At 39.6% G+C, this 27451-nt stretch overlaps 3 protein-coding genes across 3 annotated transcripts in view; all 3 read left to right on the top strand.

Moving 5' to 3' along the window:
• Nucleotides 1-27451, top strand: part of prmt2 (protein arginine methyltransferase 2) — a 303518-nt gene that overhangs the window by 121654 nt on the left and 154413 nt on the right. The gene's annotated exons all lie outside the window — the stretch shown is intronic.
• On the top strand, nt 700-6510 carry LOC141782809 (sacsin-like). Its single transcript, XM_074659567.1, has 4 exons — nt 700-918; nt 3873-3960; nt 4761-4872; nt 6284-6510. The coding sequence occupies exons 1-4, from the start codon at nt 878-880 to the stop codon at nt 6490-6492; spliced, it is 450 nt and encodes a 149-aa protein (XP_074515668.1). The 5' UTR covers nt 700-877; the 3' UTR covers nt 6493-6510.
• On the top strand, nt 6570-20200 carry LOC141782803 (sacsin-like). Its single transcript, XM_074659539.1, has 3 exons — nt 6570-7979; nt 8114-8202; nt 8302-20200. Exons 1-3 carry the CDS (start codon nt 6580-6582, stop codon nt 19248-19250), a joined length of 12438 nt encoding a protein of 4145 aa, XP_074515640.1. The 5' UTR covers nt 6570-6579; the 3' UTR covers nt 19251-20200.

The raw sequence follows: 27451 nt of genomic DNA, 5'->3' as shown, positions 1-27451 counted from the left end.
CAGTTCAGGAGAAACTGTCTGTCATCAGCTTTGATGCTGCTGCCCTCTAAAGTTTCGTTTCCTACAAATGATAATGAGACTTTAGCGGAATACGAAAGAAACTAGTGCACCAGGAAACAAGCGTGGTTTTAGGGTTGGGCATCAGCAGCCTTTATAAAGAGTAGAACGGATGGTACTGCGGCTCTTTGACAAACTGACAAACACCAGAACGGATGAGACTCTTCAAATATGACTGAGGTACAGTTGTTTTTTTGTTTAGTTTTTTACTAATGTGTAGTTAATTACTAGCATCTTTATCAGCATAACTGAGTAAATTAACCAACATATAATATGGCATTATTGGGGGGGAAATGCATGCAACAATAAGGAAGTTGGAGTAACAGGAAGTTGAAAGTATTTAATGATAGTGAAATTAATCCACGAAATAAAATTTAATTAAAATCATTTCATTCTTAATTTAAGTTCTCAAAAGTGGCATCACGTGACGGACACAGAAGTTGTTATTCCACCGTATTCTCTGAGATTAAACTCACAAATGTACAAGAAAAAAATCAGATATTCTCTGAGATTAAACTCACAAATGTACAAGAAAAAACTCAGAAATTATCTGAGTTTAAGAATCTAGTTTTCTCTCAGAACACTTGAATTACAATATGCTGAAAGGTTATTATGGATTTTTTGCCCGATGATGCCAAAACATTCTGCCTGCTGCAGGTTCAACTATTAAGTGTAAACTCTAGAAACCTTGAGTGCATGCAGGAGAGTTACTGACATTTAAATTGTCTGTGTGGTAGCAGGTGTGGCCATCACATGTGGATAAAATGAGAAGTTTGTTCTGTAATGTAATGCACTGTCCTCTGACTCTCTTACAGCATACATGCCAGGAAGGATGAGTTCCAAGACAAAGAAAAAAACGCGGTGAGTTGCACCTCTTTGTTTTTATGTTGTTTTATGTGCAAACTGAACCAACAATAGAGGAACATGCTATTTTGACCAAAGTGCACTGAAGCAATATTTGAGTTACTGACACTGATTTCTTAAGAAACTTAAGAAATACAAGACCTGATTTCTTAAGAAACTTGAGAAATCAGGTCATCCCTAGCCATATGACTGCCTAGATTGCTTTTTGGGGGGAGGTTTTGCATACCTGCATGTATATATTGCCTATAAAGCCTCTGCACATCCACAGAGGTGTTTTCAGATAATCTGTCTGATTAGACCTCTTCTCAGGACCGTGTGGGCGTGTAAAGACCAATTGATTGATATCTTCCTGTCACCTGTTGTTGCACCTGTTAGGGCGGGACAAATTGCATATTTATCATTCTTATTGGTAGATGAAGATTATAATATTTTTTCATCATAGCTCCACCTACCTTCACCCTGAGCAGAGGTCTAATCAACCACAATAACTGAGAACACCTGAGTGGGGGTTCAGAGGCTTTAAATGGAAAAAGAGCATCATCCTAAAATCAGCTGAAAATTATGTTTTTTAATTTTTGACCTTCCTAAGCACCATCGTATTGTACAAACATCAACGCTGTATCAAACAGATGGATCTATGTCACTTTAACCAGTGGACCTAGAGACTTTCACTGTTAAAGGTCCAATATTGTAGAAAGTATGATTTTCATGTATTTTATATTATAAAGCAGGTTTAAGTGCTGTATAAATACTGTGAAAGTATCGAAGCACTCAATATACAGAGAAATACACACAGCCCGTATTCAGAAATTGTGCGTTTGAAACAAGCCGTTAGGATTTCTGTCCATTTGTGATGTCACAAATCTACAATATTTAGACCATTACACAGCTTTAAGCGTAAACATTCTAAATGTGTCCCATTTTATTTCCTGGTTGCAGTGTATGTAAATAACATCATCTGACAGGAAGTAAACATGGACCCAAACTGTTGCCAGGCAACGCAATTCCGTTGCAATTCCGTTGAAATGCACTAAAACAGAGCATTTCAGACAGAGGGTAAATACAGGCATATTCAAGCAGACAGTATGAGGAAAATAAAGTTTTTTTTAACATTAAAGCATGTAAACATGCTCTAGTAGAAACACAAAATACAAGTATGAACCTGAAAATGAGCATGATATGGGACCTTTAAATCTGGTTTAAGTTTGGCATGGTGAGAGAAACGGGCAGTGACACATGCATGAGTATTGAGAGATCATGTTGTTGTCATGGCGACTATCTGTGTGTCAAACACAACTACTCAAGAACAATTCGTGATAACAAACTTTTACTTGACAGGTTCATCCTGCAGAGTAGGTTCAATAAATAGACGTTGAAGAAACATGTTGCATATGCCAATACAGTTTATGCATAATAATGAATAATTCGTTTAAAGATCCCATATTGTGCTAATTTTCAGGTTCATAATTTTTCATACTGTTTACATGCTTCAATGTTCAAAAAACACATTTTCCTCAAACCGTCTGCTTGCATATGCCTGTATTTACCCTCTGTCTGAAACGCTTTAGTGCATTTCAACAAAACTGCAACTGAATTACGTTGCTAGGCAACAGCTTGGGTTCAGGTTTACTTCCTGTCAGCTGATGTCATTCACATACAGGCTTCGTTGGAAATCACTTACCATGCACTACATACTCAGTATGTGTACTATCGTTCAACACACTTTTGTGTGAATAAACAATAGTATGTATCTTTTCGGATGCACTGAGCGGTAATTTACGTCGTCACTTCCTGAGAGCCTCCTTGCCGGTTGGAAACGTGTAACCATGGAAACACGTACCAACTTCATGTGACCATGTGAGAACCAAAGTCAGAATTAATTAAAAAATTCTATTTAATAAATATATATATAAATCTTATACTTACAGTTAAATTGAAGCGTTATCGATGTTACAGAGCTGTCCGTCAACATCTGTTATGAACATTGTCATTACTACAGCATTGCATTGTGGGATATTTATGCCGCCGTAGTGTTCAACGTTGCATACTGTAATATTTCACCAGAAATAGTATGCAATTCACGTACTATTGGTTTCATAATAAGGTTTCGGAGATACTGAAATATCTCACATACTGTTTAAGCGAACTAAATAGCATGTTATTAAATTTCGGATGCAACCAATGTGCAACCGGAAACAAACTGGGGCACATTTACAATGTTATGTTTAAAACGGTAAAATGGTCTATATGTTTTTTTGTTTTATTTTTGTGACATCACAAATGGACAGAAATCCTGACAGCTTGTTTCAAAGGCACAGTTTCTGAATATGGGTTGTGTGTATTTCTCTGTGGATTGAGCGTTTCTATACTTTCACAGTATTTATATAGCACTCAAACCTAATTTATAATATAAAAGACATGAAAATCTCACTTTTTACAATATGGGACCTTTAAATATATTAGTATAACTAATAAGATAGAGCTCATATTTGTACTACTCATGGTAAATGAGGGCAAGTGCTGTGTGTTGGTGTAGAAATGAGAGCTTAGCGGCATGACTGATTATGCACAGTAACAATATATGACTATTGCATAACCATTTACAAGCCCCTATACAGGAGAGTTTTTTATTAGTCTTGTAGCATCCACCTGCATAAATTCCTTACATTAATTCAACTGTTTGTAACTAGTTACAGCTATAAGATTCAGTGCCTTGTTTACAATATACTAGTGAACATTTTGGCTCTTATTGGCCTACAAGGAAATAGTATCTTCTAATTTCAAGTAAAGCACTTTATGGCTAAACATATAAGTCAAATATAGGTATGTGCTGGTTGAACTTGACTCTAATCCCAGCTCTTCCTACCTTAGTTGCTTCAGGAGGACTCACCCTGTGTTGATTTGAATTTTATCTTTTGTTTCTCACTCTTTAATCCTCCTGCTTTGTTTAGGACGTCCTTTGGGGCAACAGCGCCGCCCTTCATTGACTACCTGCAAGATATTCTACGGCGATATCCAGATGGTGGACAAATTTTGAAAGTGGGTACAATGCTGTCAAATATTGATTAACTATAATAATTACGTATAATAATGACTTTACACAACATTTCATATGTTTCTAACTGATGCATAGCATTATTCTTTAGATCTAGCTTATACACACCTGGATTTTGGACGTTTATTTCTTTTGGTGTGACCAGCGTGGTTGCTAAACATGTTGATTCTGCTTAAATTTATATTGAATCCTAAAAACAGGTAATTTGTATTTGATTTACAGACATTTTGCATAAGAAATATGAAAAAATATTCAAATTGCTTTTTTTTGTCCTGCCAATAAAACAATGAACGCATTTATCACATTAGTTTTTAATTGTATTAAACGTTGATGTTAAAATGTTGAATTTTATTTCATTAGATTTTGCCTCAGTGGGTGTACTGAATAAACTGGTAACTCCATGTATGATGATAGTCTATCAGTTTCTCACTGCAGTTTTAAGTTTCCAAGCCTCTGATTAGACGTCTAGTCTAGTGTAAACTGGGTGGAGATGAGCCGGAAATAACATTTCACTAAACACAAAAAAACAACAATACAACAAAACCATCAGATAGGTGAGGGAGATGTCAATAAAGCGCAGTTTGTTCACGCCCACACAATCCTGAGAATAGATCTAATTAGAAGAAAACACCTGTGTAGGTGGACTAACTTTAACTATACTCGTGTGTAGCCCAGATTTGGAGCTTAGCAGAGTGGCGGTAGAGCAGAGGAATGTGGCGGCAAACCGTGAGTGTTAACTTTGGTCTGCTAAGCTCTAATGGTTAATGTTTGTATTTGTCAACAGGAGCTGATTCAAAATGCAGATGATGGTCAAGCCACAGAAGTGATTTTCATCCATGATGAGAGAAGCTATGGTACTGAGAGCCTTTGGACTGATGCATTGGGAGAATACCAAGGTATGCAGGATGATCAGAGAATAGCCATGCTCTAGGGAGGTTATCATATAATTTTAACAAAAATGTATATCAGAAAATTTGATAATAGAGCAAATAGGAGGTAGCTTGATGACCGATGATTGGTAGCTACCAGCAAAAAAGTCCAATACTCAAATGTCAGCCCTAGAGTTTGTATGTTCTGCTTGTTTTCATGTGGGTTTCCTCCCATAGTCCAGTGTGGTTGGCCAAAGAGGACATGTGTGTAATATTTTTTGTTATTACCATAAAACTCTTTTTTTTTTCTTGACAATAACGGCTTCTTGCCTTTTCAGGCGATCCAACGCAAACTTGCTTCTCATGATGACTTGATAAGATGGCATTAGGGTCTGAGATGCTATATTGATTATAATAACAACAAGAATTAAAATATTGCACATTGTGGATTAAAGTCAGGGCTATAAAGTGTCCAGACATTCATTTTTCATAAATGAATGGATCTGAGAGCTGCTGGAAGTGTTGAAATCTTTAAACTTAAACTTAAAACCTACCTATTCAGCCAGGCCTTTGATTAAGAATGGTTATTTCATTCACTTATTTTATTGTATTTATAATTATTTATTTAATTGTATTTGTATTTTATTAACCACTTATGGTATTTAAGTTGTACAATTTTATTCTATTTTATTAATCACTTAATTGATTGTATTTAAGTTGTAAAATTATATTATATGTTATTGTTATTTTATTAATCATTTACTGTATTTAAGTTGTAAAATTCTATTCTATTTTATTGTTATTCTATTAATCACTTATTTTATTGTATTTAAGTTGTATAATTTTATTCTGTTTTATTGTCTGTTATTTTTATTAATCTAGATTTTACTTCTCACTATTTTACTAATAATACTGTTATTATGGCTTTCAATTCTATTTTAGTGCTATTTATTATTTTATTGTCTCACGTACATTAGTCTCAAATTGTTAAATTGCTGAATTATTTTGTCGTTTGTGTTGTTTTTACAGTCCAACACTTTTTCAGTCTAACCTGTAGGAAAGGTGGAATACAAATAACGTTTGATTGATTAAATTCAGCATAAGGACATAAGGAAGTCTCTCCATATGTCGCTGGTTACAGTAGACTGTGCTCACCATATTCCCCACAAGACCTTAACATTAATTTTAATTGTAATAAAAGAACTTGAAGTGTACCCGTCTTAGTCAACAGTTTACAATATGGAGACCTTCTAGCAGAAATTGCCTTATGTCTACTGATTGTTTGTTTACAACCTCAGCCTCATAAACATTTTGCTCAATGCATGCTGGATAGACTTAAAAATAAGCAGTTACAGAGAGACCGGAGAGAATTAATGAACACACAGATGCATTACCCTAATGTCATAAGCACTTTTGTACTTTTTTTGTTTTTGCAAAGGTCCTGCTCTCTACGCCTACAACAACGCAGCGTTCACTGAGGATGACTGGAAAGGAATCCAGATGGCAGGGAGAAGTGTCAAACGCAATGACCCAAACAAAGTTGGGAGGTTCGGAATTGGCTTCAACTCTGTTTACCACATAACAGGTGAAACTACGTACAGATACACACGTATACCTAATTGTGTCAGTTTAAATTTGAGTCTTTAGAGAACATGCATAGTTGATTAATGGGACAATATGTGTTTTACTTTACTCACAGATTTGCCAAGTATATTCAGTTCAGAGCACCTTGGCATGATGGACCCCCAAGAAAAAATAATATTTGGAGGAAGACCAGGAGGTTTTCTGTGGTCTCTGGATGATGCAGAGCACCAAGAAGCTCTAATGTCTATGCATGATCAGTTTCAACCCTTTCGAGATATAGTTTCGCTTGTAAGCAGACCAGAATGGTCAGAAGTCATCATGGAGGATCAACACTTTGACGGGACAATTTTCAGGTTCCCCTTGCGCAAAGAGGCCTCAGATATTTCAGATAATCTGTATGACTCTGACAAGGTGGTTGACCTTTTTGATAGCTTCATTGCGGATGCAGACTTGAGCCTTCTGTTCCTGAAAAATGTGACCTCTGTGTCCTTGATACATATCGACGTACATGGCACCGTTAACACCAGACTTGAAGTGAAATCCTCAGTCCCCACAGATGTGGTTCTGGAGTCAGAAGAGGAGTCGATAATCGAGGGTTCTACAAGGTTCAAACTGATAACCCTCAACTCAGAAGACCACAAAGAAACAAAGTGGCTTCTGACAACCTGTACCATGAAAGAAGGCAACGTAGAAAATCTTGATTCACTTGCAAAAAAGTTGAGCTTTTTCCCTCAAGTTGACTTGGCATTCCCTTGTGGTGAGAAGAGAGACTGTGGTGAGAGTAGACTGAGCTGCTTTCTCCCCCTCCCAAACAATGAATCCAACAAGACAGGACTCCCTGTTTACATCAACGCATGCTTTGGCCTCACAGACAACAGAAGACACATCAAGTGGCAAGAGGAAGACCAGAAACATGACGAACACGCTGTGTGGAATGAATTGCTGATGAAGGAGGTGCTCCCACAGGCATACCTCACGATCATTAAAGATGCCATCAAACTTGCCAAAGCATCTGTTCTGCCTGTCTCCTCCGTGTACGATCTGTGGCCAGATATCGACAAGATAAAGCACAAAGACAAATGGCATGGCGTTGCTCTGGATGTTCTTCATCACTTATTCAGACAGGAAGTGGCTGTCCTCTCTCTTGCCAAAGATGAAAGACAGTTTATCACTCCATCGGAAGCTGTGTTCCCCTGTAATGGTCCGACAAGCCCTGACATATTGGCCGCCATTAAAAGGACTTTGGTTTCCTGTGAAGAAAATCTTGTCACTTTACCAGGTAGTGTTGCAAGAGCTATACATGAGGCCTACCCACACCGCAACACCCTAAAACATGTGACCCCAACTTTCCTAAGAGACATTCTCCGCAGGATTGGCGTGCACACCGTCTCTAAAGACGACAAACTCTGTCTTTTGGAGTACGTTTTGAGCGATGGAAAATACAAAGAGCTCAAGGGTCTTCAGCTTCTTCCACTCAACGATGGCTCTTTCAGATCTTTCACAGACAGAGAGGAGGACACTGCTTTAATTGACAGCAACGAATTTCCAAGGTAGGTCTTTAATTTTTGGCTAATTATTTAGATTGAAAGAATATCTTTTTTGGTCATTCAATGTACACTAAGATAATATGCAAATGTCATTGTTTTTGTTACATGCACAATGAACAAACTTACCCTCTATGCAGAGTCTTGCTACCATACTGCAAACACCTCTTCATCTCAGATGATCTCAGTCCAGCCTGCAGCACCCACCTGAAAGAACTGGCCAGAAAAAGTAGGAATCTAATTTTATTGAACAGTGATTTAAAAGTTATTTACATCTGTCACCTGCTTGTTTTCACACTACACAAACATTTGTATATGTATTTTTCAGATTTATTCAAGGTCATCAACATTGACGCAGACCAGGTGGCTGAATTTACAAGGAGGTATTTGCCACAGGACTGGAAGCAGACGAGGACAGGGCTTGTTACCTGGGACATCAGCAGCAGCCAACATCCGCCTTTAGACTGGCTCCAAGAATTCTGGAAATTTCTCAACACTCACTTCAAAGAGTTAAGTAATTTCACTGGAATGCCATTAATACCAGTCAGTCCTCTGTCTGTCAGTCAGCCTGTATCACTAGCAAGACTAGAGCAGAACACAACCCTCATTTTTCAGAAAAACAAGCAGGAGAACTTGCCGGAACAAATAGCTCAGTTAGTGAACAAAGTCGGTGGCACAGCGGTGAGAGGAAACCAGTGGCTCAAGCACGAAGACCTAGACTCGTATGTTCTGTGCCCATCTCCAAAGAGTGTCATGAAAGTCTTGGTGAATTTAGTTTCACAGGATGTCATCAGAGAACTCAAGACTGCCTCTCACAGAGCACGAGAAGAACTGAAAGATTATCTCTCTCGTCTGGATTCTCTCTCAGTCACTGAGAAAGATTTGCTCTCCAAGTTGCCTCTGTTTCAAACCATGAAAGGATCCTGCGTTGCCGCTCAATCAAAACGGGCTGTGCTTCTAATTTCTGGTCTAAAAGTACCAACAGAGTTCCCCATGCCCGATTCAGTTGTGCAGTGCGCAACTGAGGCTGATCGCAGACTGTTGCAGCTGCTCAAAGTCAATCTCTTGGACACCGCTGAAGCAGCCAATGTCCTCGTTGACTGTATTGAGAAGGGGGCTTGCAGAAAAGAAGACACTGAGAAAATCATGACTTGGATTTTACAGCACGGTGATGTCCTTTTCTCTCAAAATCAGACCTTGAAACGCAGATGTAAGGACTTGAGCTTCATTGGAGTGAATGGAAAGCTGAGAAAGACCTCAAGCTTTTTTGATCCAAGAATTGAAACCTTTAAAGTCATTTTTGAGTCTGATTTCTTCCCCCCACCTTTATACACTCACACATCGCAGATGCTGCAAAGCCTAACAGATCTTGGATTGCTAAATAAAGAAGTAGATGTGTCACCTGAGCACTTCATGCATGCCGCCACACTGATTGACAGACCACATGTTGACTCTCAAACTGAGGCTCTCAAAAGAGCTCAGGTGCTCTTGAAGATGTTGGATACTAATGATCTGCTGTCAAAGTTTTCTCATGAGCAACTCCATCGCCTCAAAATGCTAAAATGGGTCCCATGTGCTAAGCCTGATAATGACAAAAAATCTCAGACAAGTTGTTTCTTCTGCCCGGATGAGATAAGAGATTCTGTGTACGAGGACATTGTTGGGCATGTAATGCCTTTGGTGGGAAAGTTCAGTGACAGAGTGAGCAGCCAACTTGGTCTCAAACGCCTACCCCCACCTGAAAAAGTGATAGAGAATTTGTCAGTCTTGACATCAAAAGCACAGAAAATGAGTGATCCTGACACAAATATGGATTTCAAAAGGAAGTTGCATAGCATTTACAAACACATGCAAGACCACATCTCTGAATTTTCAACAGTGATGAACAAAGACACACCCTGGCTGTGGAGCCACAACAAGTTTGTATCACTTCAGGATCTGGTTCTAGACTACCCACAAAATCTTGATTTGAGCTCTTACATTGGAAAGGTGCCAAAAGAATTTCGGCCATACAAGAAGTTGCTCCAGGAGTTTGGCCTGAGAACGGTGCTTTCAGATGAAGAAATTGTTGGCATTCTTCAATCTATCCAGCAAACCATTGAAGAAAGGCAACAGCCATTTGCAAATCCCTCTGAGGTAAAAGTGTCAATAGAAATCCTTAACTGGCTTTGGAGAGAGAAGAAGACCGTTCAGGATGACATCCCAGTGCCAGTCCTCTTAGAGGGTGAACAACATACCCTTAAACCACTGTCAACAGCAGTCTTCTGTGATGTGAGCAAAAATGGGTTGAAAGAGCTCAAGTACAGCCAGGAGGGAATTCATGTTGTACATGAGGAAATCCCAATAGCAGCTGCTGAATGGTTTAACATCCGATTTCTCAGTACCTACATCCTCGATCCAGAGTTAGTGGGAATAGAACAGTGTGGACAATCTGAACCGATAACCACGAGGATTAAAAACATTCTCAAAGAGTATGATGAAGAAAGTGACATCTTCAAAGAGCTCATTCAAAATGCAGAGGATGCTGGGGCAGAAGCATGCAAATTCTTGGTGGATTTCAGAGTGCACAAAGACGCCCCCGAAAGTCTCATTGACCCTGACATGACACTTTGTCAGGGACCTTGCCTTTGGGCATTTAATAATGAGCAGTTCACAGCGGAGGATTGGAAAAATATTGTCAGAGTTGGCGCTGCCTCGAAGGAAAACAAGGTGGAAAAAATTGGAAAGTTTGGACTTGGATTCAATACAGTGTATCATGTGACAGATGTTCCTTCTATCCTCAGTGGCAACAGTCTTCTCATACTTGATCCAAATGTAACTCACCTCAAGAAGCACATCAGACACAAAGCAAATCCGGGAATCAAGCTGGATCTCTCTCAGAAACGACTCTTTCATTGCTTTCCTGGTCAGTTTGGACCATACGAACGCATTTTTGATTGTAATTTCAGCAGACAAAGTCCCCCTGAGCCCTATCCGGGCACTCTGATCAAACTACCTTTCCGAACTGAAAAAGAGGCTCTTGAGTCAGAAATAAGTGCAAAAGTGTATCTCAAACACAATATCATCACTTTTCAACAGCACTTAACTAACAATTCACAAACTCACCTGCTGTTTTTGAAGAACATCAATACATTATCTCTACAAAGTATGTCAAACGATGTTTCAACTCCGCCAAGAGATGATGAAATCGAAACCGTCCTCACTGTCTCCAAAACCACTGTGAGAACAATGAAGATTCCTGATGAAACCAATGTGACAAAGCAGCATCAAGCTGAGAAATCATTGGTGAAACTTGATGGAAAATGCAAAGAGGTCATTGACTGCAGCACAGTCAACATTGTCCAAATAACCAGTCAGCAATCTGGTGTAACTGAAGTCCAATCCTGGCTCCTGTACAACTGCTTTGGGACACATCAGTCTTTGCAAATGGCTCTTCAAGGAAACAAGCAAGCCAAGTTCTCTTTGCCCATAGGGGGGGTTGCTGTGCCTTTGCAAAAAGATCCAGAAACTGGGAAACTGGCCCCATTACAAACAGATCTTGTTGGACAGGCATTTTGCTTCCTTCCTCTTTCCATTCACACAGGTCTTCCAGTCAATGTAAATGGAACATTTGCTGTGACGAGCAACCGAAAAGGTCTGTGGGAGAGTGGGGTGAAACATGACTGGAACAAAGCCCTTCTTCAGGATCCTGTAGTGACAGCATATGTTACTGCACTTTTGGCACTAAAGAAAATGTCTGAAAACGAGCAACTGCAAACTTACTGTTACCACACCTTTTGGCCTGATAGAGAGAAAGTGAGTGAAACTTTCAAGCCTTTGGTTGATGCATTGTACTCCACCATTGCTCAGCACTCCATTGGCCCAGAGCTCTTTAGTGATGGAGAACATTGGTGCTCAATGAACAATGCCATATTTCTACACGAGAGCATCGAAGAGGATGAAGACATCAGTCCACTTGCAGTGCAGGTGTGCAAGGAACATGCAAAAGCACCCAACCATGTTGTTTCCCTTCCACTGTGGTTGAGAAATAGCTTCAAACAGGCTGGCCTAGAGAAGGTTTTACAGAAGAGAACATGGAACTGGAACAAGTTTTACCAAGAAGCAGTGTTTAACAACCTTGGTACCATGGACCCTAAGAGTAGAGATACTCTCGTGCTGCATGCTATTGACCTTGGTGTCAAAGAAATTGACAAACTACTGGTCAGCTATCCTTGCATCCCTGCAAAAGGCGGACAGCTCCAGCACATCAAGAAACTTGTGAATCCGTCAGGGAAAGTGGCCTGTCTTTTTGAACCAGAAGAAGGACGCTTGCTTGGTGGTACCAAAAATGACTTCTGCTCCCCCAAAAGGATTCAACGCTTGTTGGAACTTGGAATGGCAAATGATTGTCTCCCACTGGAAGACATCACAGAGAAAGCAGGCAAAATCCCCAAAACCTGGAGCACTGACAAAAAGAAAGCATGGGGGCATTTGCATTGCCTTCTTGAACTTATGAAGAATCACATGAATGATGAAGACTCTCTCCACTGGGAAACACTGAGGATGACTGAATTTCTCCCAGCATTTTCCCCCGGTGATACAAAAATGGAAAGAAATGTCACACTTAAAAGGCCCACTGATATTTTTAGTGGCAAATGCTCCCCACTCGTTAGCATGACACAACACGTGCTGGATCATACCAATCTGAAAATACACAACACTGATCCAGTCCTGCAAATTTTGGGAGTCCATGACAGTCCAAGGCCTGAGAATGTGTTCCAGCAGCTGCAAGAAGCATGTGAGCAATCTCAATCCATTGACACATCCGTGCTTCACAAAATAGCGTGTGAATGCTATCATTTCCTGAATCAGTGGCTCAGTGATTCTGGGGACTCCACTTTCATCTCACAGAGGGCAAATTCATTCCCATTCATTCTTGTTGGCAGTACATTTGTAAATGTGAATCATGTAGCTGAGAATGGGCAATTTGAAGCAAAACCCTATCTCTATGTACTCCCAACTGCCTTCATTGATTTCAGGAGGCTCTGGGAAAGTGTAGGTGTTGAAAAATGTTTTACAACAGGTCACTTTCTGACTGTGCTCCAGGAGTTGCACTCACAACATGGTAAGAAGACCCTGCCAAAGAGTGACCTAACAATTTGCCTCAAAATTCTAAAAGGAGGGATATATGAGGCCAAAGAGAAAACAACGGTTGACTATCTGATACCCAATGCAGATGGCATTTTACAACCTGCAAGTGAAATGTTTTTCGATGACAGCCCATGGATGCCAGTCGCTTCAGGTGTCACATTATGTCACGAGGATATTCCACGTGTTATGGCTCGCCACTTTGGAATCAAAACTACCAGGCATCATACCCTGCAAAACCATGTAGTTGAGAACATTTCACCATTCGCTTTTGAGTTTGAACAGCAGGAAAAACTAACTGTTCGAATTAAAAACATAATTTCAGCCTATCCAGCAAAGAAGGATATCCTTAAAGAGCTTGTCCAAAATGCTGATGATGCAGAGGCTACAGAAATTCACTTTGTTTGGGACAAACGCCAGCACGGCAAAGAAAAAACATTTGGGAAGAAATGGAACCAACTGCAGGGTCCAGCACTGTGTGTGTTCAACAACAAAGTGTTTTCTGATGCTGACCTGGCTGGCATTCAACAGCTGGGAGAAGGAGGAAAGCACAACTCTCCAGGGAAGATAGGAAAATATGGAGTAGGATTCAACTCTGTTTACCATCTGACTGACTGCCCATCAATCCTCACTGGAGATGAACTACTCTGCATTTCTGATCCCAATCAAAAATACATTGAATGCCATTCAGACAAACCACCAGCTGGCACTGGCTATACACTAGCTGACACTTTCAAGACCATGTATATGGATGTCTATGAATCCTTTCTTCCAGACAAATTTCCTCTTAAAGAGGGCACCATGTTCAGATTACCTCTAAGGATGGGTACCATGGCAAACAGCTCTAAAATATCACAGCAGGGAGTCACTGACCATGACATGAAGGAGCTGTGCTCTGCACTCTCTGAAGATCCTGAAGGACTTATTCTCTTTCTGAAAAACATCTGCAAAATACAAGTCCATGAAATCAATGAACATTCAGAGAAACTTGAAACAATCTTCATGGTTGAAAAAAGTCTGCCAGAGAAATGCAAAGAAAGTAAAGATGCCTTTGTAAAACTTCAACAAAATGCGCTGCAATCTGACAAACCAATAACACCAGACAAGGCCATTTACGGAACCGTGATTTCAACCTCTGACAAAAGACAAACTAAATGGATCATTGCAGAACAGTTCTGCTCATTCAAAAACAGAGAACCAACACTATCGGACAAACTCCCCCAAGCAGCAGTAGCGGCGCGTGTGAGCACAAAGATGGGCAAAAGTTCAGATATACCACCATCCAGCCCTATGATTTTAAATGGGGAAGCCTTTTGTTCGCTTCCTTTGCCAGGGAAAACTGGACTGTCAGTGCATGTCAATGCAAACTTTGAGGTAGATTCTGCCAGGAGAAGCCTTTGGAAAGAAGACGGGCAAAGTCTGAAATCTAACTGGAATGAATCTTTGAAACAAAATGTCATTGCTCCACTGTATGCAGATCTCCTTCATTACATCAGCCGTAGCGTTGCAGACAAGAAAGTTTCTTCTGCATGTGTTGAGTCATACTTCAGTAGCTCGTACTTGTGTTTTTGGCCAACTGTGACCAAAGATGTTGGTCAGGATTGGCATGAAATGATACATGAGGTATACAGATCAATCAAAGAAAGAGGCCTTAATATGATTCCAGTGTTGAGGAGTTCCACACGCGTAATTGCCGGCCGAGAATTAATGGAGTACTCTTTTGACTGGTGTAACGTCAGAGAAACTGAAACAACTAAGGCACCATACCTGACACTCCCAGCAATGGAAGAGATCAATCCCATTTTGGAAGATCTTGGAATGACATTGGTTCCTTCTTCCATGAACAGAGTTTGGACAAGTTTCAGAGCCGCTGGCATTGAAATGAAAGATGTGAATCCTTCAACTGTGCAGACTTTCCTGAGAGAAAAATCCCTCAATGACCCAACCCAAACGGATGAAGATTTACCGTTGCCCATAACTGCCACTCTGATCAGAGATGAAACAAGATGTTCAAAGCTCTTGAGTTTCTGCTTAAAAGATTTCAACTGGAAAAAGGTCAATTCCAGTGTACTCGATGGGCTTCCACTTCTTCTCACAAGAGACAAAGTTTTGAGAGTGTTTGACTCAAAATCTCCCAAGCTGATATCACGATATCAAAGTCTGTTCTTTGGCTACGAGGACCACTTTGCAGATTATCAGACCAACACAGATCATAGTCACGCTCTACAAAGTTTAGGCCTTGTCAACAGTTTGACAGTTCCCTGTGCAGCGGATTATCTGAAGCCGTTAATTCAGCAGCTTCTTCAGAACTGTGAAGTTGATCCACACTGTGGTCTTCATGTCCCAAACGAGACCATGTTGAAGTGGTTGAAACCACTTTGGATGTTCTTAACAAGTCAGATTAAACCTGCAACATCTAGTGGTGATGAACAAAGTCTGACAATAAGTGATGTGAGGAAGCTCTTCAATGACTGCTGCATTTTACCCGTTGTGTGTCCAAGTTTGAACAACAAGCACTTCCTGCAAGCAATGAAAGACATGCCGAGTGTGATTCAGTTTGCCTCAGAAAAGGACATATCAGGCATCCTCTTTAAACTTGGTTTTATGAAGCTTGACACTGTCTTCTTCATTAAGATACATGTAGGCCTACATTCACTTCTATATGCTGAACTTATGGATGTGAATGATAAAAGCTCTGTGTTGGACCAGGTCTTCAACATGAGCCACTCAGAGTTTTCCAAGCTTTCCAATGACGAGATGAAAGAGCTTCAGTGTTTCCTGCAGTCTGGAGAATCCAGGTCCAAAGACAAACACGAGTATCAGAGAAAGCTCAAATCCTTGCCATTATTCGAAACAATACATGGTAACCGAGTGAGGATTGATGGACCAAGAGAGGTATTTATCCTCAACAGCACATATTCAAAGACATTTCCAGATTTGTTCTCCCTGTCCGACAGCAACAGCATTTTCCTCCAAAACAGTCCAGAGAACGGCAGTCTGTCACAAACATTGAACATCAAAACCCTGACTGACGTGGACTATTTCATGAAGTTCATCCTGCCCGTTGTACACACACTCACAGAGATGCAAATGCTTCACTGCCTCAAACTGTTACTGTCACCACAATTCAGTTATTTTCAGCACAAGGACAAAATCTTCTCCTCAATGAAGACAGTGAAATTCATTCGCAATTCTCAAGGCAGATTGGAGATGGCATCATACTACTTTGATGAGAGTGTTGAGCTGTACAAGAAAATGTTGCCCCAAGAGAGATTCGTGCCTGCAGGATTTTGGACTGAGTTGAGTAAAGGAAATCTACAAACAACGAAAGACCCAAAAGACTTACTCAGAGACCTTGGCATGAAGCATGTTGTGTCAAAAGAGGACATAATAAATTTTGCTTTTCAGTTAGAATCAGAAGCAAAAGGAAACGGCCAACTTAAAGAGTTGAAACTGAAGTCATCATTAATTTTCAAAGCAGCCTGCGCTACAGTGAATAATGAAGAAAACAAAGAGGAAAAGTTGCTGGAGAGCATCGCTGACATCAAGTTCATTTTCCCTGTGAAAATTCGAAAAGAACTGTGCAACTATCACCAACCATTTGCTGCTGAGAGAACTGCTGTTAAAATCAGAGGATCTTTGATGGAAAGCAGCGATCCAAAGCATCAAGACCTGATTTGGTCTGCAATGCCGATTATACATGTACCGGTTTATAAGACAAAGAATCTCCTGAAATTGATGACAAATGCAGGAGCGCATGAACAACCACCCTCACACTGTGTAACTAGTAACATGAGCAACATCTGTCAGTCGCCTTGTAAAACTGACCAGATGATCCAAACCCGTGGTAATGTGTTTCGAAGTGCGTACGCCTACCTGCAAGCAAACGGGTTTGAAGGCCAACCATTGGCTGGTCTTCCTGTTGTGTTGGTTGAAAAAGACAAAGAACTTGTGAGGACTGATGATGCCTCTTTTTCACTCGACCATGAACTTGAGTTTAGACCGTATTTGTACAACGTTTCTCCGCAGGATGTCCTGTTCGCAGACTTCTTCAAGAAAATTGGTGTAAAGGACAAACCTACTGCAGTGCAGTACTGTAATGTTCTGGCAGCAGTTCATGCAGATTCCTGTGATAAACCACAACTAAACCCAAACCAACAGAAAACTGTGAAACGTGCTGTTGAGCAGTTTTTCAAGTTAATGAAAACTCAAGAAAGCCAGTCCCTTGTTGACGATGTAAAGACTTTGTATCTTCCTGCAGTAGATGGTAAATTATACCCATCATGCACACTCCACTACAATGATACAGTGTTTGAGACCAAAAGGTTAGAAACAGCGCTGGAGAATAAGTTCCTGTTGCTCGAGAAACTCAGTGAATGTCATTTGGGCAGTGACATATATTTGCATCATCGATTTCTGCAACTGCTGCCTCAGAAATTCAAGCCTACAATGCTGTCTCAATTCACTGAGGAGAGATTAGTGGAAACAAACATGCAGCTTTGTGAGCTTGAGACTGACTGTGACTTTAGTGGATGGTTTGACAAACATCTGTCTTCCAGAGCATTTACACATGGACTCATTTGTCTGATCAGAGAGCAGTCTCGGGGAGAAATAACACAAGAGGATGCTATTGACATGTGCAAGAAGACCTTTGGCAGTATTCAGATTGTCTGCTGCAAACATCTGAAAACTATGCTTTGGGTGAATAAACAGCCACTAAACAAAACTGCCACCGAAATCGATGTTTTTGTTCAAAAAGGGCAACAAGGTTGCATCTTTTACTTGAAACACAACGATGCCATGGGGCCCATGGTGCTAAATGACATCAATATGACATTGACAAAGGAGATTAATGCTCTTTTAGGGAACCGAATGGCATCAAATCACCTCCTAGTCCTTGGACAACTTCTTGTGTGTGACAGTTTGCAAGATGTCCTGAAAACTCTGGCTAAGAATGGGATCCGTGACAGTGCTGAAACTGAAAGCCTTCGGCTTAATCCAGCAGCGCCTGGAACAGAAATTCCAGAGGAATGGCATGACTCCTTGGACATGAACGTGCTCAATAACTTTGAAGAGGGGGAATATGTTGGCTACAGCACTAACGACAAGTACATTTATGCAGTTATTGTTGAAGAACTGCCTGGGCATTCTGGATCATATTCACAGAGATACAAAATAGAAATTGGAGAAGATGAGCCAATTGAAGTCAGTTGTCTTGACCTGTATCAGTTCAAACGACAAAAGAAGCCAGAACCCAAAGGGAGGACTTGCACATCTGCTGAAGCTTCTTGCATGGACCTGGTGCCACTAGCAGGAGCTGCGCCACATTCTTCCCAACCATCATCTACAAGTTCGTCATCTACGAGATCCTCACCGGCCTCTATTGACGAAGCTAAATGTGAAATTGACAAATGTTTGACAGAGATCTGGACTCTTCCCGAGGAGGAGAGGCATAAAGCCATCAAACGATTGTACCTTAGATGGCATCCTGACAAAAACCCTGACTGTCAACCTCTCGCCACCGAGGCATTCAAATACTTGCAGAATCGAATTGATGAGCTCATCAATGGAAAAGGCAAAGGCAAAACTGCAGGCCCGTTCTCCCCAAGCAGAAACTCCAATTTCAGCAACTTCTATCAGCAATGGAATCAGGAGGCCAGGCATCACCGAGATGGCCGAGAGAGATTCTCTGGAGGCAACCATTCCTACAACTTTTGGACCCATAATGAAAATGTCCCAAGGCCGAACAAAGAGGAGGCCCAGCGCTGGTGTAGACAAGCTCGCTGTGATCTCAACGCCGCTGACAAAGACGTTGGTGGGGCGAGCACAGAGTGGTGTCTGTTCAAAATCCATCAAGCAGTAGAAAAGTCTCTCATAGCTGCAAAGTATAAAAGAGATGGTCAACATCCTGCCAGCAGCTCCATTTCAGCCCTTGCCATGCAAGTTTCTCTCTGCAACCTCCAACTGAGAGGTCTGCCTCAAATTGTGGAGAGTCTGAAGACGCTGGGAGTGGACGCCAAAAAGACTCAGTATCCAAACTGCCATCGATTTCCCCATATCCCAAATGAACAGTTCAAATCAGAGAATGAACTGTTGGCAGTGGAGCAGGCGTCTGAGCTTCTCCGTAAGGTGGAGGCATATGTGAATTAGGGATTCAAGACACACAGATGTGTCATGTTGGCAATTTAAGATATTTTGACATGATAAAAATGCTGTCAGCCATATTGTGATATTGAAACATGACTATAAACTAAATAACGGTATCATTTGTTTAACAGGACAGACATAAACATGACTATGTTGTGAAAATTCTGAAATGAAAAAGTTTGTGTTATTTGTGACTCATTACTGAAGACCTAATAATATAATCACTTTAGGTATTTGTTGATAAAAATGTAAATATCAAAGCATTTTATGCATTGTTGTAAACATTTATGACAACTCACCGAGGACCAAAATAATCACTGTATGACTTTGTTATGAAAATGAAAATATGAATTTTTTTTGCAATGTTAACATTTACAACTACTTACTGAGGATCAATATATCTGTATGACTTTGTTATGAAAATATAGTTGTTTTTTTCCAATGTTATCATTTACAACTACTCACTTAGGACCAATATAATCACTGTAAAACTTAGTTATGAAAATTAAAATATGAAGACTTTTTTTGCAATGTTATCATTTATAACTACTCACTGAGGATCAATATACCTGTATGACTTTGTTATGAAAATGTTTTTTTTTTTGCAATGTTATCATTTACAACTACTTACTTAGGATCAATATAATCACTGTCAAATTTGGTTTACGAAAATTCAATTATAAAGACTTTTTTTGCAATGTTATCATTTACGACTTCTCACTTAGGATCAATATAATATCTGTATGACTTTGTTACGAAAATGAAAATATCAAAGGTTTTTGCATTGTTATCATTTATATATACTCACTTAGCTTCAATATAATCACTGTACAACTTAGTTATGAAAATGAAAATATTAACTTTTTTTGCAATGTTATCATTTATATTATATTGAAACACGGGCACATACAGAAATGATTGTGTTGTCCTTAGAAATAAATAAATAAATAAAATGGAATTTTTGGTTTGTTATCATTTATACCTATTCACTCTCATATCATATATTTGTCACAACATTTTCTGTTTCATATTTTTAAATACCATACTAAACTTAATGGTCAGGGGTAGACACAGTATCACTATAACTAGGGAGTTTACTTCCTCTATCATTTTCTATTACCACAATCTGAAAAAGCGTAATCCATTGCTTTTTTATTTTTAACTTGGTTGCAACCCACCCGTTGTTTGAGGGAGATTTCTCCAATAATAAGTACTGACAATAGTTAAAGATTATATTATATCTGTGGGCTAGAGTGACAGAACATAAGTCATAAAAACTCAGTATGAGTTTGAGGAGCTATTTTCAAATTGAGCTTTAAAGTAAGCACCCATGCTAAACTTACGCAGATGATTGAAATGACTTTGACTGATTAGATCTCTTCTCAGAACTGTGTGGGTGTCAACAGACTGCGGCTGATCGACGTCTCATTGACTCTTGTTTGCTTTGTTGGTATTGGATGATACCCCACAAATCGTTCCAGCAGTACGTTATGTGGTTTGCCTGGTGGTTCTTCACTGCAGCGTCATTTATCATCATGTAACATAAAACTTGGAGGGTATAGGGCTTTTCACAGAAGCCATTTTGACATGTCATAGCAGAGTAAACACAGGTGTAATTGATCAAATGTGTTATGGTCCCATCCAGTGAGCCAGCATGCACAACACCAGGGCCCTGGCTCACCTAAATGGAACAGGGCCACAATTAATGTTATTAATTACACCTGTGTTTACCCTGCAATGACGTGTCAAAATGGCTGCTAAGAAAAGGGCCTATTATCTTGCTTGTTATACCACCCGCCAACAAAATGCCATACATGATCAAAAATATCACTTATTTGTTTACTTTACAAACTAATAATTTGATCTGGTTTTTCAATGAGTGATCCTGGAGAGAAAGAGATTGTTCTTAAGTCAACCTTTAACAATAGTGAATAGCATTGCATCCTGCTAGCTATCTCCATCTATCACTCCCTTGCTTTCTCACAAATCCCTGAATTATCTTCTTCACAAGAATCCGTCTCTCTCAGTCGGTTCAGTTTTGGTTACACAAATAATCCAAGCATAAAGCACTTTAGCTAAACTTAAACCATGTCTATCTTTACTACAGTTTAAAACTGGTGCCTTGATGTAGAACCACAAACAAGCCAACAAACAAATACCTGCGTCATGCGTGTTCAATTGTAGGCCTACTTTAACCAGCCAGCCGATCAGAATCGAGGACTGTCATGATGTCACACACGGGCTAGTGTTTTCTAACTCCCAGTGATGCCATTTTAGCAATTTTGTTGCTAGATTTAGCTTTTTTTCCCCCGGCTACCCAGGCCCTTAAAAAAATATTTTAGCAAATTTAGCTACTTTAAAAAAAAAACTTTTAGCAACTTTTTTTAAGATTTTATTTTAGGGCTTTTTTGGGGAGAGACATGATGACACACAGCGAAGGGCCACGGGTCAGAATCGAACCCATGTCGCTGCCATGGACGCAGCCTGCATGGGGCGCTCGCTCTACTGGGTGAGCTAGAGGTCCCCTTAAAGAAACTTGTAGCAACTTTTATCGCTAAAACGGCAATAATTGTTGAACAGTTAGATAGCATGTTAACCAACTACCAAAACACTGCTTAAAACAGAAAACTATAATGTTCAGAAAATAAAACAAAAAAATCTATGATGCACCTTGTTTGAGCTTGATAGCTGTAATTGATAAATAATCATACATCTTGATGTCTTGTTGTTTGTTTTAATCAACTTATACATTCGAGAAAGGACAACTGGGATAAGTGAAGATTGACCTGAAGTTTTCCAGAACATTTTTTATACATATGGAGTGAACGACACAACATACTGTTGAGAAGGCTATCATCCAGAGAGTTTTAGCACAGTTACAAAACGTCAATGAGATTTAGAGGGTTTCTTACCTTCTTAGTTCCGGTATAACTTCCGCTTTGTATTAGTAAATGGAGTCTGTTGACGTCTTTTATTTCCAGTTTAGCTCTGCTCACCTTCAACTGACAGTCTAATCACCTGGGATATTGAACACACCTGTGTGGGCGTGCACGTCTTTTACAAGAAGCTGGAACTGAACTGAAATGTGTTCAGATTGTAGCATTTAGAAAACCCAGTTTAGAATATTCTTATTGGACAGGACACCTGAACGTCCACTTTTCAGTGAAGACAAACATTTCAAGTTAAAAGCACTTTTTTATTCATTAAGAAATCATGTTATGAAAATAATGACAACTAACCATATATCAGACAAATGTATCTTTCCATATGTTAACAACAACAGTTTGCTCTGGAGGATGTGACGTCTCAGCGGTCACCGGAGCGTAACGGTCTTCTCCTTGTGCTCGGAGTGTGCTTCGCCCTCGTCCTGGAAGTGGCCAGCTCCCACTGTTCTTTCATACTATAAAAAAAGCTTTTCATGTCTCCTCTCAATGTCCACACATGAGTTTCAAATAATTTCTGTTTGTGAGGGAGAAGTTCACACATATATACCAGATTCAGTCTTTGTGTTAAGCTTCCTGTCGTCTCCTCCGTCTATTAATAATTTACACAAAACCTGTACATACTTACAGCAGGCTGGAGCCTGATTCTGAAGGGATGTGCACATAGAAAAAAGAAGCAACAAACAAGTGAAGTGAATCTTTAAAAAGTCAATGTGATAAGGTGGGAGGTCAAGGTGTTACGAGCATATTAGACCTTCATACGGTACATGCAACAATTTTCTCATCCGACCTTATGGCACTCGAAGCGAGGCTCTGACATTCTGCATCAAACCCATACCAACTGCAATTTCTTCCAGTCTTTTGCTATAAAACACACATTCAACACAACGGACGATAGGGACAGACATTATTAAAATATTTATGGAGAAAGTGTGTTTGTAATGGCTGATGTCACGATCAAGTATATTCATCTTAGCCAAAAAGATGACTTTGGGTGCAATAAGAGCAAGATTTCCCACACCTAACCTCCCTCTGCATATTCCCTCCCTATCTATCCAACAGCTGATAAACTTCACAAAATTAAGTTCAACCGGAGCTGGGATAGGAAGAGGCGTCTGAAAAAACACTTACGGCTTGATTCATATCATTTGGCACGTTGCTAAATAACAAGCAACGATTATATTCCTCGCCATCTCACGATCTCGAATGATCGGCACTTTTCGTTATTCAGAGCAACATCTTTCACATCACTCATATTGCATTTGGTTCAGATAAAACAATAACTATATTAACACATTTTAAGATTTAGAAAAGAACAAGATCGAGTCAAACAACATTATTTCTACGCGTTAGGTTACTGACACCACAAACTAAAGGACTACTGCTGGGATGAGCAACGAATAACGCTAACTGCCCCTCCGACACCACAAATGTGTGCTTCTTTGTTGATGCAATAACATGATCTGTACTGAGCTGGATCACAAAATCAGGGTTGTATGTATGGGATGTAATGACAAATATACATAGGATAGACTTTTTCTGTGAAAAGCATACGACCTGCAATGGCACAGGAGGCTCGGTGAACATGTTAGAGCTAGTTTGAACCAGGGTTAGGGTACTGGCGTCAGTCCTGTTCTATGGCACAAGTGTATGGCACAGTCTTGCCACACTCCGGGCATTTAAATCGCCTGTCCCCGCTGTGGATTAACTTGTGCGCCATCAGGTGGGAGGACTGATGGAAGTACTTGCCACAGGTGCTGCATCTGAACTTCCTCTCCTTGTTGTGAGAGGCGAGGTGAAGGTTCAGGTGAGCGGAGGAGATGAAGGTTTTGGAGCACAGGCTGCAGCTGTGAGGGTCCAGGCGGATGCAGCGGTGTGTCCTATCAGCTCTATTAGAACAAAAAATAACAATAATAATAATACTACAGATCCAAAAATAAAAAAAATACAAAATACAAAAGATCAGTGAGTGAAGGGGCGACTACAAAAAGGAATAGAAACAATGGAAGATATATTCATGGTAGAAAATGAATAGATAAATAAAATAGAAAATATATATATTTTGGTTGATGTGTATTGAGGATGTAGGTTTGTATGCGTTTTAAATAAATCCAATAATACTACCACTAATAATAATAACAATATGCACAGTACTACTATTCATATTTGGAGTAATATGGAGAAATGCCAAAACATAAACTATATGGAAACAGAAAAGGGAAAAAGTAGAATACATATGTTAGCAGTACTAATGAAGCTGACAAAGAAGAAAAAGAAGAAAAAAAAAACATGGATTATATTATCCTGTACTGTATGTCAGGGCACGATATATAAACTGACCTGTTTTAGAGTTGATGAACTGACCAAACCGTAACATGCAAAACCAAGAAATATACCACAACAGATGAGCTGTATTGTGCAGCAGCCTCCTGGGCCTGGCTGCAACCTGAACAATGAGCTTATTCGATGGCGCATAAACAAAAGATTTTACATACCGTTTTCATTCCTAATAAGAAGATGCGCATGTATCGAGAGTTAATTCAGCTGTAAAGCGCAGTTAAACATCACAATAACAGATAGAAAGACAACGGGCGGGTCACATTTCATGCCCTGCTGTTTTCCTGCAAGAAGCTGCCCGGTTTGGTGACAGCAGCTGCAGCCTGCAGCAGCATCTAGCGCAGTGGAGGAATAACATGTTTTATATGTGATAATAATAATGTCGGAGAGGTGCAGGCAACAAAACACTGAACTGAACTGAATATGAATCATCCCCTGACAAAGGATTGCCTAACATTAAGTGTACAAGTACATCACTTATAATAATGTCCTATCGTGGTTAGACTTGTGGTTCATTGTGTATTTGTTTATTTGTTTCGCACAATTTAAGACTATACAACATAATAAAAATAAATAATATACAGTACAGGAAGAGGCCAAAAACGGGTTATCTGAAGCCTCCACCTATAGAGACAAGATTAATATAAAGAAATAATATGACTATATAATAGTGATTACAGACAATTAGGACAAGATATATATAATAACAACAATAACAATACAGTAAATATATTTTTTTTAAAAAGACAAGTGTGTGTGTGTGTGTGTGAGTGTGTGTTACATGGAAGTGTATGGTTAGTGTTTGTGAGGAGGATATTGATTTAAATATCTATAAAGACTTCTGGGAAATCAGAAATCATATATGATTTCCCAGAAGGTAAAGGTCAAATTATATCTTACATGTTATACATATCTACTAGAGGTGTGAATCTTCACTGGCACCCACGATTTGATTATGATTCAACAATTCGAATGCACAATGATTGAAAGGTTCAATTTGAATCTCATAGCCGTTTGAGGTATTGCTCACCCGAACAGGTCATGGTGTCTGATCCACACCTTCCCCCTCGCCAGGTAAGTCTGTAGACCTGGTTTGAAGAAGGGGTTTGCTCTACTGCTGGTGGAGTGGGTGAAGGAGGAGCAACGGGTGGAGGAAGGGCAACTGTCACGCTACTTGGCACACAGCGAGGTGGGGGTGGGATAATAGGAGCTGGTGGCTGTGGTGAGGGTTTGGCTGGACCTCTGGCTCTCTTTTTTAGAGGACTTTCCTCCTCACTGTCATCATTGGAGTCCCCAAGGACATGACTATAAAGTGGGATGGAAAAATAACCATGCTCAGCTGTCAACATAATGTTATCTTGATTTGCAGACTCCCTTATTAATAACATCATATATGTTTTCACTGGCTAAAGAACTCAATTTGTTAACTAGTGTAAAAGGTCAAGAATGCCATGATGGTTGTGTTAGGAATATTCTGCATGCACAGTTCTGCCTTAAAGGGATGCTTAGTCGATTTTCAACCAGCTGTGTCATCAAAGTGTCAGCTCTGTTCTCTTTATACAAAAATCTATTTCAGAATTGTAAAAAAAAAAAAAAAGCAATACATCGTTTTTTTTTTTACCCAATACTTACATCGGCTTTGGCCTTCTCTTTGATTGAACTTCCTCCTCTTCCTCTTCTGACTGTAAATCTGACGTATTGCATGTCAGGGATTTTTTTAAGAGATGACGTGCCTCAAAGTAATGATCTAAAAATGAAATGTATCACACGTCACTTGAGTTTCAAAGTAACAGTATAAAAAAGAACAGTTGTAGATATATATATTTTTGAGAATTAGCATACCACATGACTTAACAACTCTGACATCGTAGCTTTGCCAGTAAGGTCCAGGCTCCTCACCTGTCGACTCTTTCATCATTTTTGTAGTTTGGCCAAAAGGTGACACCGACTCTATTATGTGGAACATCCTTAACTGAGAAGGGAAAAAAAACAGCACCATTAATCACAGAAATATAACTTCCTGTTCCAAGAAGTTCTGAAATAATTGATTACTCAATTACCTTCTATAGCCAACAATATTAATCAGTAATTGCTGTGGCATGGAGTAACAACAAAAGGAAAGGTCCAATTTTGATGATCAAGCTCCTCTTATCCGAAATTATTTATTTATTTCTATTCTCTGACAACATTTTAATTATTTCCTAACATATTAACATTCTGAAGTGTTTTTTGGCACTTGAATTTACACTTGAAGGTTTGATAAATAAGTGCCAATGTTTTAGTAGTTCATTTGGGTTTGAAAACATTAGGTATACTGTATAACATGTAATAACTGAACAGCAATAATGGGTTTGGTGTACACATTGAAGACGAGTAACTTATACTTACAGTCAATTATTATCCAGTTTCACATAGACTGTCGTGTTTGTGGTGATGCAGTCACTGTCAGTTTTTGTCACAGTCTCTGACCCTTATTTTACAAGAGCTACAACTTTATGGAGGCGGGCCGGATCCGTGGCGCATAGCCGAAATGAGTGAGACACTAGGGCGGATGTACCGACCTTGGGGCGGATCCGCCCCTGAGTCTACTGCTATCTGGGTAACCAAACAACATAACAACACAGAAAAAAGAATAAACATAAAAACAGATAGGCTACATGGACAACATTGGGAAAAGCAATTACAAGACAGCAATTAAATTAAATGACCCTTTAAGCGACTTTTGAAACTTTTGACGGATGAACAGTTTATTGATAGATGTGAAAAGCTACTCCATAATTTGGTTCCCCTAAATCTTATCGAAAATTGACCTCTACTCATTGTGTTCAGATGAGCTCATAGTAACTCTGAATAGTTGCGTTTCATTGTGCAGTTCAGGAGAAACTGTCTGTCATCAGCTTTGATGCTGCTGCCCTCTAAAGTTTT

This window comes from Sebastes fasciatus, chromosome 14 (assembly GCF_043250625.1).
Source record: "Sebastes fasciatus isolate fSebFas1 chromosome 14, fSebFas1.pri, whole genome shotgun sequence".
NCBI classification, from domain to species: domain Eukaryota; kingdom Metazoa; phylum Chordata; class Actinopteri; order Perciformes; family Sebastidae; genus Sebastes; species Sebastes fasciatus.
This window is presented reverse-complemented; position numbering and strand designations above follow the sequence as displayed.